General features: G+C 36.2%; 1 protein-coding gene across 1 annotated transcript in view; it reads right to left on the bottom strand.

Moving 5' to 3' along the window:
• Window positions 1–2545: 2545 nt before the first annotated feature.
• LOC113076765 (zinc finger CCHC domain-containing protein 7-like) overlaps window positions 2546–14155 on the bottom strand; it is a 40552-nt gene continuing 28942 nt past the window's right edge. Inside the window, exons 6-9 of the mRNA XM_026249458.1 lie at window positions 13216–13251; window positions 3699–3794; window positions 3459–3576; window positions 2546–3387 (exon numbers count right to left, since the gene is read on the bottom strand). Of these exons, the coding sequence (XP_026105243.1) occupies window positions 2828–3387; window positions 3459–3576; window positions 3699–3794; window positions 13216–13251 (810 nt within the window). The 3' untranslated portion in view covers window positions 2546–2827. The remainder of the gene's footprint in view (window positions 3388–3458; window positions 3577–3698; window positions 3795–13215; window positions 13252–14155) is intronic.

The following is a 14155-nucleotide window of genomic DNA, read 5'->3' on the forward strand; positions in this document are numbered from 1 at the left end:
TCTCTCTTAGCATAACACTTTAATGAGACACACACACACACACACACACACATGCTTCATGGTCAGACAAGGGCCAGATTGTTTCATGATTCAAACTAGGGATGTCAACGATTAATCGATGATCGATTAATTGTCGATAAGAGATGCAATCGATTAAGGCTATCGATGGTCGGTTAACCGATTCAGTGTTGGGGCTGCGTGCGGCTCACGCGCACTCAACACGTGCGAGCGGCTGTGAGTGACGGTGACGATATATAAAAGCATCATCATTCATTCACAATGTACAAATTAAGCTTTTAATGTGATTTAAACTTTAAAGTACATTAAAATAGAAACAACATAAAAGTTCTTCAACATTAAATGCAATAGAAATGTAGTTACTAATCATTTCATCAGATAACTGTTTTATATCGTGCGCTTTGCAGGGCTGCGGGACACAGTGACAGGACAGGTAGTCTATTCATTCCTACAACTTGTTAATTCATTCCTACTAATTATTAATGTGGCAATTGTCCATGTTTCATTAATTTTGTTCCCTAAATAACCCATGATTTAAGTGAAATAAGGGAACCAATTAATAAATCGAACGAATTCTTAATTCATGAAATCTTTAATTTCCCTTCCCATTTTTACCACAGTAAGAGATGCGAAAACCGTTATTAAAAGCGAAAGATAATAAAATAAACCTGGGAAATTAGAGGGTTAGACTATGAAGATTTAGGAAAAGAAACAATGCCTAAATATACTGAATTTGTGGAAATTCGTGACCAACCGGCAAACCAGAACAAAGCCGCGTAAATGAAGACTATGGGGTCCAAAAGCATGGTCGCGATGTAACATCTCCAGTTAACCTATTATTCCTCTAATAAACAAAGCTTTTATACCACACTTGTCATAATCAGATCTTATCATTTCTAAATAAATAATTGCTGGATTCAAAACAGCGATTAATAGGCGCTGTGACCGACACATTCCTGGAGCATTCAGTTTAAATAGACCGTAGTATACCGGTCCACTCTGCTGTTATGCCAAGGACGTTTTTGCTCATATGAAGAGGATCATCTTTTCCGTCTATATGCGAATGCGTGTTAAGTACAAGCCTAGTTTACATTATAAATAATAGTTTAACATTCAAATACATTGCGAATATGGAAACATTTCGATTTGTGCCGAATGAGACATGAGCAATAACCTCCAAATAAATCTAGCCAAAGCCGCGCTCGCTCATCCTCGTCTGCACGCATGCACTGTCACGATCTAATGCGCTGTATGCCGGATTTTAAAAAATCTGACATTTTCTAGGACAGAATCCAGCAGGATCAAATTAATGTGAGCAACTGTGTTTTGGTGCAGCAGCGCCGATGTAGTTCACTTAATGTGCAGCGCAGTCACACGCGCTCCACATTTCGGATAATTTTATACAATAATGTCAGTTGAAAACATCGCAATTGTGCTTTAAAATACAACAACGAGAACCACAAAACCATTTAAAGATGCGCGTTCAGCGTTCTCCGTGCGGGATTGGAAACTGTCAACAAAGTAAAATGACCTCAAAAGTATGGCGCGCTCTCTTCATTTTATCAAATGATCATAATCGCATCTATTCATTTTATAATCCTGCTACTAGCATTTTATTCAGACTAAAACCTCTTTAATTCAAGTGAGAAAGCGTTTTGTGTGTGTGTGTGGCTTTTGCACATCCTGTCATACCGCTGACTGTGTGCCTGCAATAGACGCATTTTGCAGTATTATGGTTAACGATTAATCGATTAATTGATCGTTAATTTAAACGACGATCGATCATGGAAATAATCGAAATTTGACATCCCTAATTCAAACTCACTCACACTGCAAGACATCAAATGCAAATGTAAACCTGTAAACAACTCTTTATATTGCTAGTTTAAAGAAATCAGCACCGCACACAGATCAAGAGCATGGTTGTGAGTCCAATAAACAATAAGCTCATTTTGAATAACTTTATATAATATTGTCATTTCCTATGCCATTAGGTCTGAACTTACATTGCTTGAACATCTATTATGAGATATTATATTTTTCTCCTCTTCGAAAATGAATCCTGCATTGTGTGGTGAGAATGTGAGAAAAGTCAATGTGAGTAACAGCCATGATTTTGATCCACCAACAATAACATTCTAAACAAAGTCAAAGCAGAACTTACTGGTTCAGCATCTCTGAGATAAACACCAGAGTGTTGTTTTGTTTCTGAATGAATCAGTGTTATTTAAGTGGTTGAGCGAGTGATTGAACGTCTGATTAAGACACTTTTCTCCACCTACTGGTGTTATATTAATGCACATCCTGTTTGGAAAGCGAAGAGACAATCACAGATTTCATTTTAGAAAAATACTGCAGAAATAATGACTGCTTTTAAACTGGTTTCAACTCCAACATCTGCCATTGGTTGGCAAAACAGATAGCCCCGCCCCCGAACTCCACCATTGAGAAAGAAAAATAAAAGTCCTCTGGACCTTTTTTTCTCTGTTTTGATGATATTAGTCATTTACAAAAGATCTCAAACAGATTATCAATACAAACAAACTTTAATTTAATCATGATGTTACAGAAGTCAGCATGTACTTAAAATAAAATCATGTTCAGGCAGGACACTTGCTTTTAAAATACCAGATGTTTGCTAAATGTATTATTTTTTCCCTCCCAAACAATAATGCACTTTTTAATATTAATATATCATTATATAATAAGCAAATTACTGAATTTGGTCTCTGAATACTGCACACAAAAGCATGTGAATGGAGGAAGACGGGCCAAAACCAACCACACACAATTAGCTTTTTTTTAATCTTCATACTTTTCTTTGTTTAATCAGAAAAAGGTTTTCCTCGGAGGGACACATGGGAGAACCTTTTGCAGCTTTATTCTGTCTCTTTCTCCTTCTCCTCTCGTTCTTTTTCGATATTTGATCGGTTTTCTTTTCATTGTTCTTTTCCAGTCCAAAGAGCTTCTTTTGCGTCACACGGTCTTCGCGAGGGGATGAAAACACTGTCGTGGTGTGAGGGCTCTTTTCACAGCCTCTAGGAAAGTCTGCGTCTTCATCTAAAACGATACGTTTAGATTGCGTTTTCTTTTTGGCTTCCTTCTGGCTCTGCTTTTGCGGTTTAACCTTGCTCTGCGGCGTGGGTTTGCTGTGGCTTCCTGGCGTTTGTGAGTTCTGCTTGAAATTTAAGTGTGTGTTCGGTTTGTGCGCTTCTGGATGGTGTTTGGGTGTGTGTGCGATGCGTCTCTTCGGCGTGAGCTGGTTGTTGTGTGAGTATTTGTGGCTGGTTTTAGGTTTCTTTCTGGGCGGATGGAGGGTATTTGTAATGAAAGCTCCATCAGGTGAAATCAATCCTGCTTCCTGAAGTTCTGTAAGAGACACACTTCATTAAATCCTTAGGTCTCAATCTTTAGATCTTAATCAACTTATCAGAACAAACCTTTGGCTCGCTTTTTGAGTCGATGATTCCGGCAATTCATGTCCTTCTTTGTGTCATAATAGGAAATGAATGGCAGGGTGGGATACGTCCCGTTATACATTCTCCTCTCAGTGCACTCCTGCAGAGAAAACACACTATAATCTCATATGGTATTTAAATGTTTTGCTGGGTGGTTTTGGTGGTTGTTATTGATTGCAGAAAGCAATCAGCAATCAGCATAGATGAGGCTGATCCACTCACATGGCCGAAGTGTCCTTTCTTAGAGCAGTTATAGCAGTAGGCCGGTCTCCTGCAGGCATCTGGATCACTGGGCTTGTGGAGGGGTCCATTAGTGGTCTACAGAGAAACGTGAAGATACAGAGTCACAAAAACTTCAGAATGAGAGTTTGACTGCCTCCTTTGAGCAAAATGCATAAAATCTTGTATTTGATGTCTATAACAAGAAACATAGAGAGAAATTCCTTCATTAACACTCAGTGCTGTACAATTTCGACAGTGACCCTAAGGCCGTCTGACTGTCCCCAGTCCCATTTACACATTGAAAACTAACTTTAATCTACAGACATGCCAGAAATTGAAACTTCTTCAGCGATCCCGTTTTTTAACCAATTAATGTACAGTACATTACTCTTCCAGTAATCCATGATTTACTAATAATGAAGTGTGTATAGAAAACACACTTTTATTTTGAGGTTTCCTTGCATATCCAGTGGGAGCCCCAGTTCTTCAAAGAAATAAAGGAATCACTTAACAGACAAAGAGTTTTTTGTTGTTTGGTGGGCCCCCGTCCTCTGGTTGAGAACCACTTGACCCAAGAATGAACATTCTGTCATAATTTACTCTCAGTTTATATCCTTTGTGGACCACAAAAAGAGAAGTTTAGCAGAATGTTGATGATGCTTTTTTTCAACAATGGACCATTTTTACGATGCGGTTATGTGCATTTGTGCCATGTCAGGCGTGTGAATGCACTTGTGCCCTTTGTGTGCTCGTATGTCAGCCAATACCTGCGTTATATTACTCGACTTCACTCAATTCAATTATTATAAACCTCCCTTGCATTTCCCAATCACACTCTCTTTCTCCCATCATCCTCTCGGTCTCCTCCTCCCACACCTCTCTCACAGACATTCAGATTATCTCTAGATTTTTCTTTTCTTTGAGGTGATTTAAGGGAGTGATTACTGAGGGTATCAATAAAACCCAGTAATGCGCTGGTGATAAGGCCAGCTTTGGATGCCTGTGTGCATGTGTGTGTGTGTGTTTCTCCATCTGGTCCTGAGGAGCCCAAATGCGTTTCATGCTCCATCGCTCTCTGTAAATACAGCAGGATAAAGAGGGTAAGCCGACTGGTGCGAAACGTGTTTGAATGCATGTGTGTGTGTGTGTGTGTGGCCGGGAACTACACACATACTGTCTTTAAATGTCTCCTCAAGGGGGCATCGAGACATACACACACTCATATATGCACATTTTCTATAAGCCCGCACGCAGACACATTTTAAACACATCTTCCTCCTTTCCACACACTGTCTCTCTTTCTTTCTGTCCTGTTTTCCGCATTTCTGAATGTTTCTATTGCTCACTTCACACTACTTCCAAATCTTACTGTTGTTTCTCTTTCCGTCCCTTTGTCCTTTAACTCTTTCTTCTTTTCAACTGTACCTCTCTATCCACCTTTTTTCATTCTCATTCCTGCAGATATCTCATGTAAATTGGTGTGTAAGAAGACCCTCCCCCATCACAGATACGCTGTGCCCCTGAGCTCTTGTTATCACGCTCATGCTCGAATGTGATGGAAAAGGAGGATGACTGAAAGAAGGAACAAAAAAAGATGACAGGGCGACCCCTCCTTCATCAATCCTCTGTGCATAAGAGCTGCTCTGTGGCACTATTAATTACCTCTCTTTAGTGTGTGTGTGTGTGTGTGTGTGTATCACCTCGGTTGGCCTCTGATAACACACACACACACAAGCTAAAGTGTGTGTTTTGCACGCAAGCTTGTGCAAAACTACATTCGTAGACACAAATATCTTTCAATTGCACCATCTTTTTCAGTTAGTTAAGAGTAATTTAAAACAAAGTGATGACAAATTTGAATCTGAAATTTATCATATTTTCTCATTCAAATTGATTTGTAGTTAAAATTATTTTAACGTGAATCTTGTTTGTAGCTTCAAAACATGTCTTACTGTGACCCTCGCTGCTACCTTATTATTTGGTTGGGTAGCATGTCATTCCCAGCAGTGACCATCAAATATGTCTTTAAAAAAGGATGCTTTTTAATCTAGATAATGCAAAATAAATAAATAAAATAAATAATAATAATAATACAAATTCTACAGTAAAAATCTTTTAAGGGGTTAACTGAAAAATACCTTAATATATACCATATATGAGAATTTGTAAATTGTTTAACAAAATATGTAATTTATTATAAAATACTGTCAAGAGTGTTTTTTTAACAAGTAAAACAAATTAATGACCGTATAATTTACAGTCAAACATTCCCAATAAAAGTCCTTTTGTTACACATAAAATATGATTTTTTTTTAATCTAAATATATATATTTTTAAATAGGTGATGTACATTAGGGTGTTTCAGTTTACATTTAGTTGTAAAATATACAGACACCAATAAACCAACCTGTAGTACCTGAAACATTTATCCTGTAAATTTAAGACATTTTGTAGGACATTTTGTTTCAAGGAATATCTTATAGAGTATAGGAATATTTGTGCTTTTTGTTTTTGATGTAAAAAAAAATGTAGTGAAAAATTTGTTTTGGTCAACGAAAAGCATTCAGTGCATTATTCATGTTCTGACTTCGAGTTAATTTATTCATTTACCAATTTTTTGGGGGGGTTAACTAAGCATTTATCTAACTCTATAAAAAAGAAACCAACACTAAACGTATTTAAACCAACCAGAACTACAAAACAGCCTCTGAAGCGGACTTACGGATCAGTTAAAATCATGATAGATGCTATGAAGTTTTGAAGTGAAACCACCACCCTTTCCTCCTCAAAGAAAACAGACCTTGTGCTTACACAATCACACACATAAGCAAATAAAACACACATTTACACACACACCATCCTGGCAACAGTGCTTCATACCTTGGCTACAGACGGACACAACCTTAATCCATAAACCCACATCAGATTCAAACTGTTTCCAGTGTCATCACAATTCACACACGCACACACACACACACACACACAGTGTAAACAGTCTTTGTGTGTTTGGTGGATTACGGAGAGGTGGCAGATTTGGGGTGAATTTTGCATATGTAATAGAAAACTCTACAGAACCCCCCAGAAAGAGAGGAAAGGGGTCAGGTGACAAGAAATCATGTAAAGACATTCACCCTTTTCATTCCGGCATGGATTCAATATAAGATGATCCATCGAAAATGCATCACTCATTAGACAATTAATAAAGATTCTGGATTAAAAAACCATGATTGACCTATAACATGTCTTTTTAGAGAAAGAGAGAGAAAGAGAGAGAGAGAGATAAGCAGATCAGGGTTTATTTTGCAATTTTCTGGATTTAAGGGGGATCCAGAACATTCTGAACTCTTTACTCTGAATTCTTCACTTCACAATCTGATACAATCCATTCAAATTAAGGAGTAATAATATATAACAGTGCTGTCAAATGTTTAATCATATATAAAATAAACGTTTTTGTTTACATAATGTGTGTGTGTGTGTACTGAGCATATTTATTATGTATATATAAATACACACACATGCTTTTATAAATATAAGAAATATTTTTTGTTTACACTTAAAATATTTATATTTCATTTAAATTATAAATGTAAATATATATACACACACACATGTAAAAATATTTGTAAAAATATATTCACGTTATTCACACACACACACACACACACACACACACACACATATATATATATATATATATATATATATATATATATATAGCACATCAAGCATAAAAACTCTGATAGCCCTAGGGTTGTAGGATATTTATCGTATTATGATAATATCATATTGAATCAGCAGCTTTGAACGAATCGCATGAATAAATGAATCAATGAAAAACTCATTAAGATAGGGACCTATTATTTATCCATGACGAACCCAAACCAGCCAAATACCAGGCAAAATTATTAATCAACAAAATTTACCCCAAAAATACGAATATCATTGTTTGCCAATGATGTTCTTCTTAGGCTAAAAGTGGCAATACTGAAGGCATGTCACCGATATGTTCAGAAAGTATAAGAAAAAGAAAAAAAAAAGTTTTCCGAACATTTTTCAGAAATCATGTATTAATCCCTACATTTAGCTGCCAATTCAGTTTCTACATTTAAACCTCAAACCACACATCCCTTTGCAAAATATTGTACCAAAACATTTTATGCATAGTAGTACTATAAACTAAAGAAATAGACTTGACTTTTATATCAGCCTAATGCAAGTTATCTGAAAACATACTACCGCTATGCAAACTTAAAAACAGGTTCTTTACTGGCAAAGATCTTTTAGCATCCATGCTTTCCTTTCCTATGGAAATATGTTCTTTGGATTATGAAAATACACTACAGAAAACACCTTTTCACTGAGAGGGAAACTCAAAATGGTTCTTTTATGGCATCGCTGTGAAACCCCTTTCTGAAAGCTTTATTTTTAAGAGTGTGTCGTAACGCTATGTCAACAAACCTGTTAAATTCATCTTTTTCATGTTTGTTCCTCGACAAAATATTTCATAAATGTAAAGAGGATAAAGAAAAGGATGCTCTGACCCATTTCTGTTTCTCAGCTGAAGACCGTTTACTCTTCTGTCTCTCTCAGTTCAGTAGAAGTGTGTGTATGCGACACGTAGGGCAGAGAGAAGCTAACAGATATACATTTTTATATTTTCATGCCAGCTCTGCTTGCCTTTGTAATTCAAATGCAGACACAGGAAACTGACAGCCAAAAGACGCACACATACACACTCTTAGACTGATGTTCGGCCATACACACATGCCTTATAATGCTATCGATCCCTGGCCTGTCATGCAATGCCACACACACCGGTTTCTCTGTGCCTGCCTTCCAACTGATAACCAGAAGCCATCGTCCAAACCAGCGGAGGAGCAAGAGACAGCGTGTGGGATTGTGAGTTTAAGAAAGAGACAGAAACAAAGGAAAAAGAGAAAGAGCCTAAGAACGGTCTTTGTATCAGAGATGAAGGGGTTTGCATCTAACGAGGTCACAATATCATGATGAATCAATTCTTCCAGGAAAAAAAAACACTTCATACTTCACTCAAAAAAATCAAAGGAAAGAAAAGAAGAAATTATATTATGCTTAAAAATGGGTAGGATAGGAGCAATATGATTTTTCCTATATATAATTTTTCTTTTTCTAGTTACATTTTCATTTTCCAGACTGATAAACAGAAAAAGCTAATCTAACAGCTGAAAGGAAAAATAATTGGTTTATAAGCAAAGACTTCCCAATGTTTTCTGCTTAAATGAAAACCTGAGTTTCAAAGCATGACTCAGAAGAAACAAGACATGACAAGAAAGAAAAAATATTTGCTTAAGGCCACAAAGAGAGATAAATTAATGGTATTAGAAAATGAAAACATCAGAATAGTTCCAAAAGGGCAAACAACAAACATCTACTAAAGCATTTGAAGTTTTTCCTCCTAGGTGGCGACACCACACAACCAATAAATCAACAGAAAAACAATATGCAAATGAAATATTTATAAAAACATTTGTCTAAAAATATGCAGCAAGGATGCATTAAATTGATAAAAATAATCAAATACTATATTATTACAAATTATTTATATAATTTTTGGATGATCTTGAATCTTGAAAAAAATGTATCCTGTATAAATGCATAAAAAAGTAATAAGAAATGATTCTTGTGCACCAAATGTTTCTTCAACACCAGCATATCAGCATGATTTCTGAAGGATCATGTGACACTGAAGACTGGAGTAATGATGCTGAAAATTCAGCTTTGATCATAGGAATAATATTTCACAATAAGACTGTATTTCAGATCTAATGAATGCCGCCTGAGCATAAAATCAGAATCAATTTAATCAAAATGCATTCAAACTAAATTCTCAATTCAAGCTCCCACACATGTTAATTTCTAACTTGATTAAAAACCTGTTCTTCCCCTGAACTCTGATGTCTCTTATAAAGCTTCACCGTGAGGAAGAACAGCTTTATCTGAACGCTCTGCTTTGACATTTTCACTGAGCCGTTCCCAAGGCAGTCTAATCGATAAAAACACTCTAAATAAACTGTGTCAGATAAAGTTTCTCTTCAGTCTTTACGTTCACACAAATATCAGCACACACATTCACAAATGTTTATACTTCTTACAGATAAATGTAGAGTTACAATTACACTTTGATGTTTAAATCTTTAATACATCATCTGATTGCTAGTCGGTTGCAAAAGGGCCCAATAAAAAGAGCCAAACCCTCATAACTGCAGTACATCAGCTGAATCAGTAGATGGCGCCACATGTATATCACATTTAATGTATGTAGCCATCTACAAACTATATATTTGCTTCCCGTGCAAACATTTGAAGTCCAGACCTTTCTATCTTCTGATGGCATACGATATAGCTAAATGACCAATCAACCTGCAAAATATTATTTATACTGAAAAAGTACAATTTCCTGCTAATAATTAATTCATCACAAGGTTTTTGGACCATATCTGGCTCGGTCTTGCAATGTCAGAACAATATAAATATAAATATATTACAGAACAATATCCAGAAATGTTTATATCAACAGTGAAACCATTTCTCTTTATTGTTGAATTTCTCTTTATAATCACTTGATCACTTTGAACCCATGAACTGTACTTTCCTCATTCATTTCACTTTTGCTAACAATTCAATTCATTTTCATGACAGTGTAAAGGATTACGAAGCTGATCAGTTTGAGGAAAGCAGGGATTTTATAAAGATGTTTTAAAAAAGGTAATTGCTCATTAATATTCTCTTAAAGGATTGTAACCCGTTTCCCCTTCATACCTGTAAAATATCTGAATTAAAACATAAAAGCTCTGTAAACGTGTTGCTAAATGCAACTAAACAAAATGGAAATATGTCCAGTTGTGCATGTGTACAGAACATGCCTAAAACTGTATTTTTTTTTAAGATTAAAGAATATTTGATTTAACTTCTGGAGTAAGTGATGTCCTTATAGTGTTGTTAAAGCATGTTGTGATCATATTATATAATAATGTGGCCAAAAAAAAGAAGCTTGAACCAAGGAAAAGAATAAACACACAGTGGCCCAGACAACACATATGCTTTGTAAATCCTCCTCTCTCTGCGTAGCTTCTCAGTGAACACTCGCACTTCTCTCAGTCTGTCTCCTTTGGGTTTTGTGGCAAACTTAAGCGAGTTGAGTGGTTGTTTGTAAGTGAAGACAGGTGCAGGCCTTGCCCACACACACACACACACACACACACACACACACACACACACACACACACACACAGTATAAACAGACCCAGTAGAAAGGGACTGGTCTGACAGAATGCCTTTTCACACCTGACTGGGTCTAGCATAGGGCGACAGGCCAGAGCTCCCAAAGCACCACACACACACACACACACGGTCACACTCACACACAGGGCTATCTGTACTGTATTTAACTTTGAGCCCTCTAGACTCCAGAATAGTTTAAAGGTGTCTGTTGAGGGTGATTTATTTTAAGTACCTACACACACACACACACACACACACACACACAGAAGCAGGGCAGGACCCAGAGGATGAAAGTACTGCACAAGCAGATGGACTCAGCCCAGCAGAACCAAGTGGACCTGTAGGAAACCATCACATGATATTTTACACCAGTATAAAGCCTGCAGACACTCAGAAGTCCACATATGTCCTCCACTAAGACACTGTGTGTGATAAAACTTTTTTTTTTTGATAACTATGGCTACCACTGAAATAATATTTCCAATTTTACTCCCATAAAACACTCCTTCGAACTGTGTAAATCACTTTATTCTTTACTTGTTTATTTGTTGTGTCTCATCTTATTTTTAATTCTGGACGCAAATTCGCATCAACACACTACTGAATCACTTTATTTTAAAGTGACATTACAGTATAATTGCTGAATTATATTAATTAACTACATGTACTTACTATAGGGTCAGAGATTATGATTAGTTGCTTGCAATTATGCATAATTTACTCTTTTTACTGTAGTAAACACATGTAACATTTAACTATGTTTCCAAATAATGTATCTAATAAAAGTTAAATTAAACTGTCCAGATATACATAGATTTCAGACATGCAGTAATTTAACCAAGCAGAAGCCTTCCAACATTAAAAATGAGCAACATATATTATATATTAAACAATATAAAACAATTATATTGAACAACTGTAACAGAAGCGGTACCGTAAAGCTAAATTAGACCATTGTACACTTGGGTTTTATTGTAGGATATTATGTTTTATATTATGTTTTTTTTTATTATATATATATATATATATATATATATATATATATATATATATATATATATATATATATATATATATATATATATATACACACACACACACACACACATATACACACGCACACAAACATATATATATATATATATATTTTTTTTTTACTTTAAAAAACGATGGTATTTTTGCTAACAACAGACACCATGGCGTGCTTTTTAAAGACGTATAATAATATTAGTTTCTTTCTTGGTGCCGTGAACTTAATCGGAACAAACTCAGGAAACACTATTTTTATTCAAAACTGAGGAAAGAAATCATAAAGCTGAGAAACGGTAGAAGTGAGGAAGATTTGAAAGACTTTTACCCCTCCACGCAGCTTTTTACAGGCCTGAGGCAACCTTTTCTTTTCACCCCACCGTTCTGTTTTCTCTTTCTCCACCCCGCGCACCAGGCTAGTGCTAACGATCTGGCCTTTTCATTAGGCAGCCTAGCTAATTAGACTGTGTGTGTGCCGGGTCGAGTGACTGCTCGGCACAGCGAGATGCTGGCAGCACATTTCATGCTTTATCACGTCTCTTAATTGACAAACAAGCTGCTCTTTTCTCTTAGGCTGAGGTCTATATTCCAGGAGTCTGAGCGCATGTGTGTGTGTGTGTGCAGATGTTTCAGTGCACCCTTGACGTTTAGCTGTGTGTGTGACTGTCACATGCCTTCTCACCCTGGTGGATCTTTAGGGAGAAAATGCTCAGTGAGTTTGCCAATTAACCGCTTTCAGATCGTTCGGTGACAAAAAGTGACACACACAGATGCAACTCCTTAAAAAAAAAAAAAAAGCACACAGCGACTCGGTAAAACTCAATGCAACAAATCCTGTTGTTTTGTTTTAAAAGTAACAAATATCTCCGAGATGTTTTTGAAGAGTGACTTTAACAGAAGGCTAGTTTTAAAGCAGCCCTTTGTGGTGAAGGAAAGCATCAGGAGTACAGCATTTATACTCGTTCACACAAAGACGAAAGCAGCAGGACACAGAGTCTTTTCTCTGCAAGCCACAGTCATGACTCTAGTGCTCATGAGTGTGTGTGTGTTTGCATGCATGTGAGGTTTGAATGACATCTTTGCATGCATCTGTCACAAATGACTCCCTTGATTCAGATGTTTAACACAGTCGGTCACCTGGAATTCCCTCAGGGAGATTGAGTGTGGATTCGTGCATAAATTATCCTTCATATTTTGTAGGAGAGACAAAGGAAAGAAAGCTTACTGTAAGGTGGTACTGTCTCCAGATTTCTGGGCAGGCCTGTTGAGAACAGAAAAAGACAAGGTTGAAACCCAAAATTTACATGACATCTAACAGTTAAGAAAAAAAAAATCTTTATGGTAAAAAAAAAAAAAGAATCCATGGAGTGGTGCAGACATCCACTCTTTTCACCTTTGTTTCTGTTCTAGGATACATTTCCAAGCTTAGTTTTGTCTTCTTCGATTAAGTGTACTGCAGAAGGGACAAGTCAAACCTTTTAGGGCCCGTTTAGAAACTATTCATGAACCTGTTGATGTTTTGAAGGATTGAAAGAGAAAACCAGTTCATGAAAGTAAATGTGCATATATAATATGAAAATTAAGATAAAACTGTAAAACGATGAGAGATGAAATGAGGAGAGAAGAGAACAGAAGAGATGAAAAGAGAAAACAAATAAGGCTAAAATGAAAAAATAAAATGAAAATGCAAAAGTAAAAAGACAAAGAAATGACGAAAAGGGAAAAGAAAATGGAACAGGAAGCGGAAAAGCGAAAAGGGGGGGAAATTGAAAAGGAAAGCATAATAGTAAGAAAAGAAAGAGTGCAGTGTGTTTATCGGTTAGTTTACACTGCTAAAAATAAATTAATAGATTAATAAATTTGGATATTTGATGGGGGGAATAAAAGGTATTTTGAACACTGAGGAACATTAGACGTATACCAATTTGAAACAAGTTCATATTTACACATCCAAATCAGCTTGGTGGCAAATTAAGCACAAATGTGACCCTGGTCTTAAGAGTAAATTTTTTTAAATTAAGATTTATACATCATCTGAAAGCTGAATAAATAAGGTTTCAGTTAATGTATAGTGTGCATCAGGATCTGACAATATTTGGCCGAGATACAACTATTTGAAAATCTAAACAATCGCCTTTAAAGTTGTCTAAATGAATTGTTAGCAA

This window comes from Carassius auratus, unplaced genomic scaffold (genome assembly GCF_003368295.1).
Source record: "Carassius auratus strain Wakin unplaced genomic scaffold, ASM336829v1 scaf_tig00021196, whole genome shotgun sequence".
Classification (NCBI taxonomy): Eukaryota; Metazoa; Chordata; class Actinopteri; order Cypriniformes; family Cyprinidae; genus Carassius; species Carassius auratus.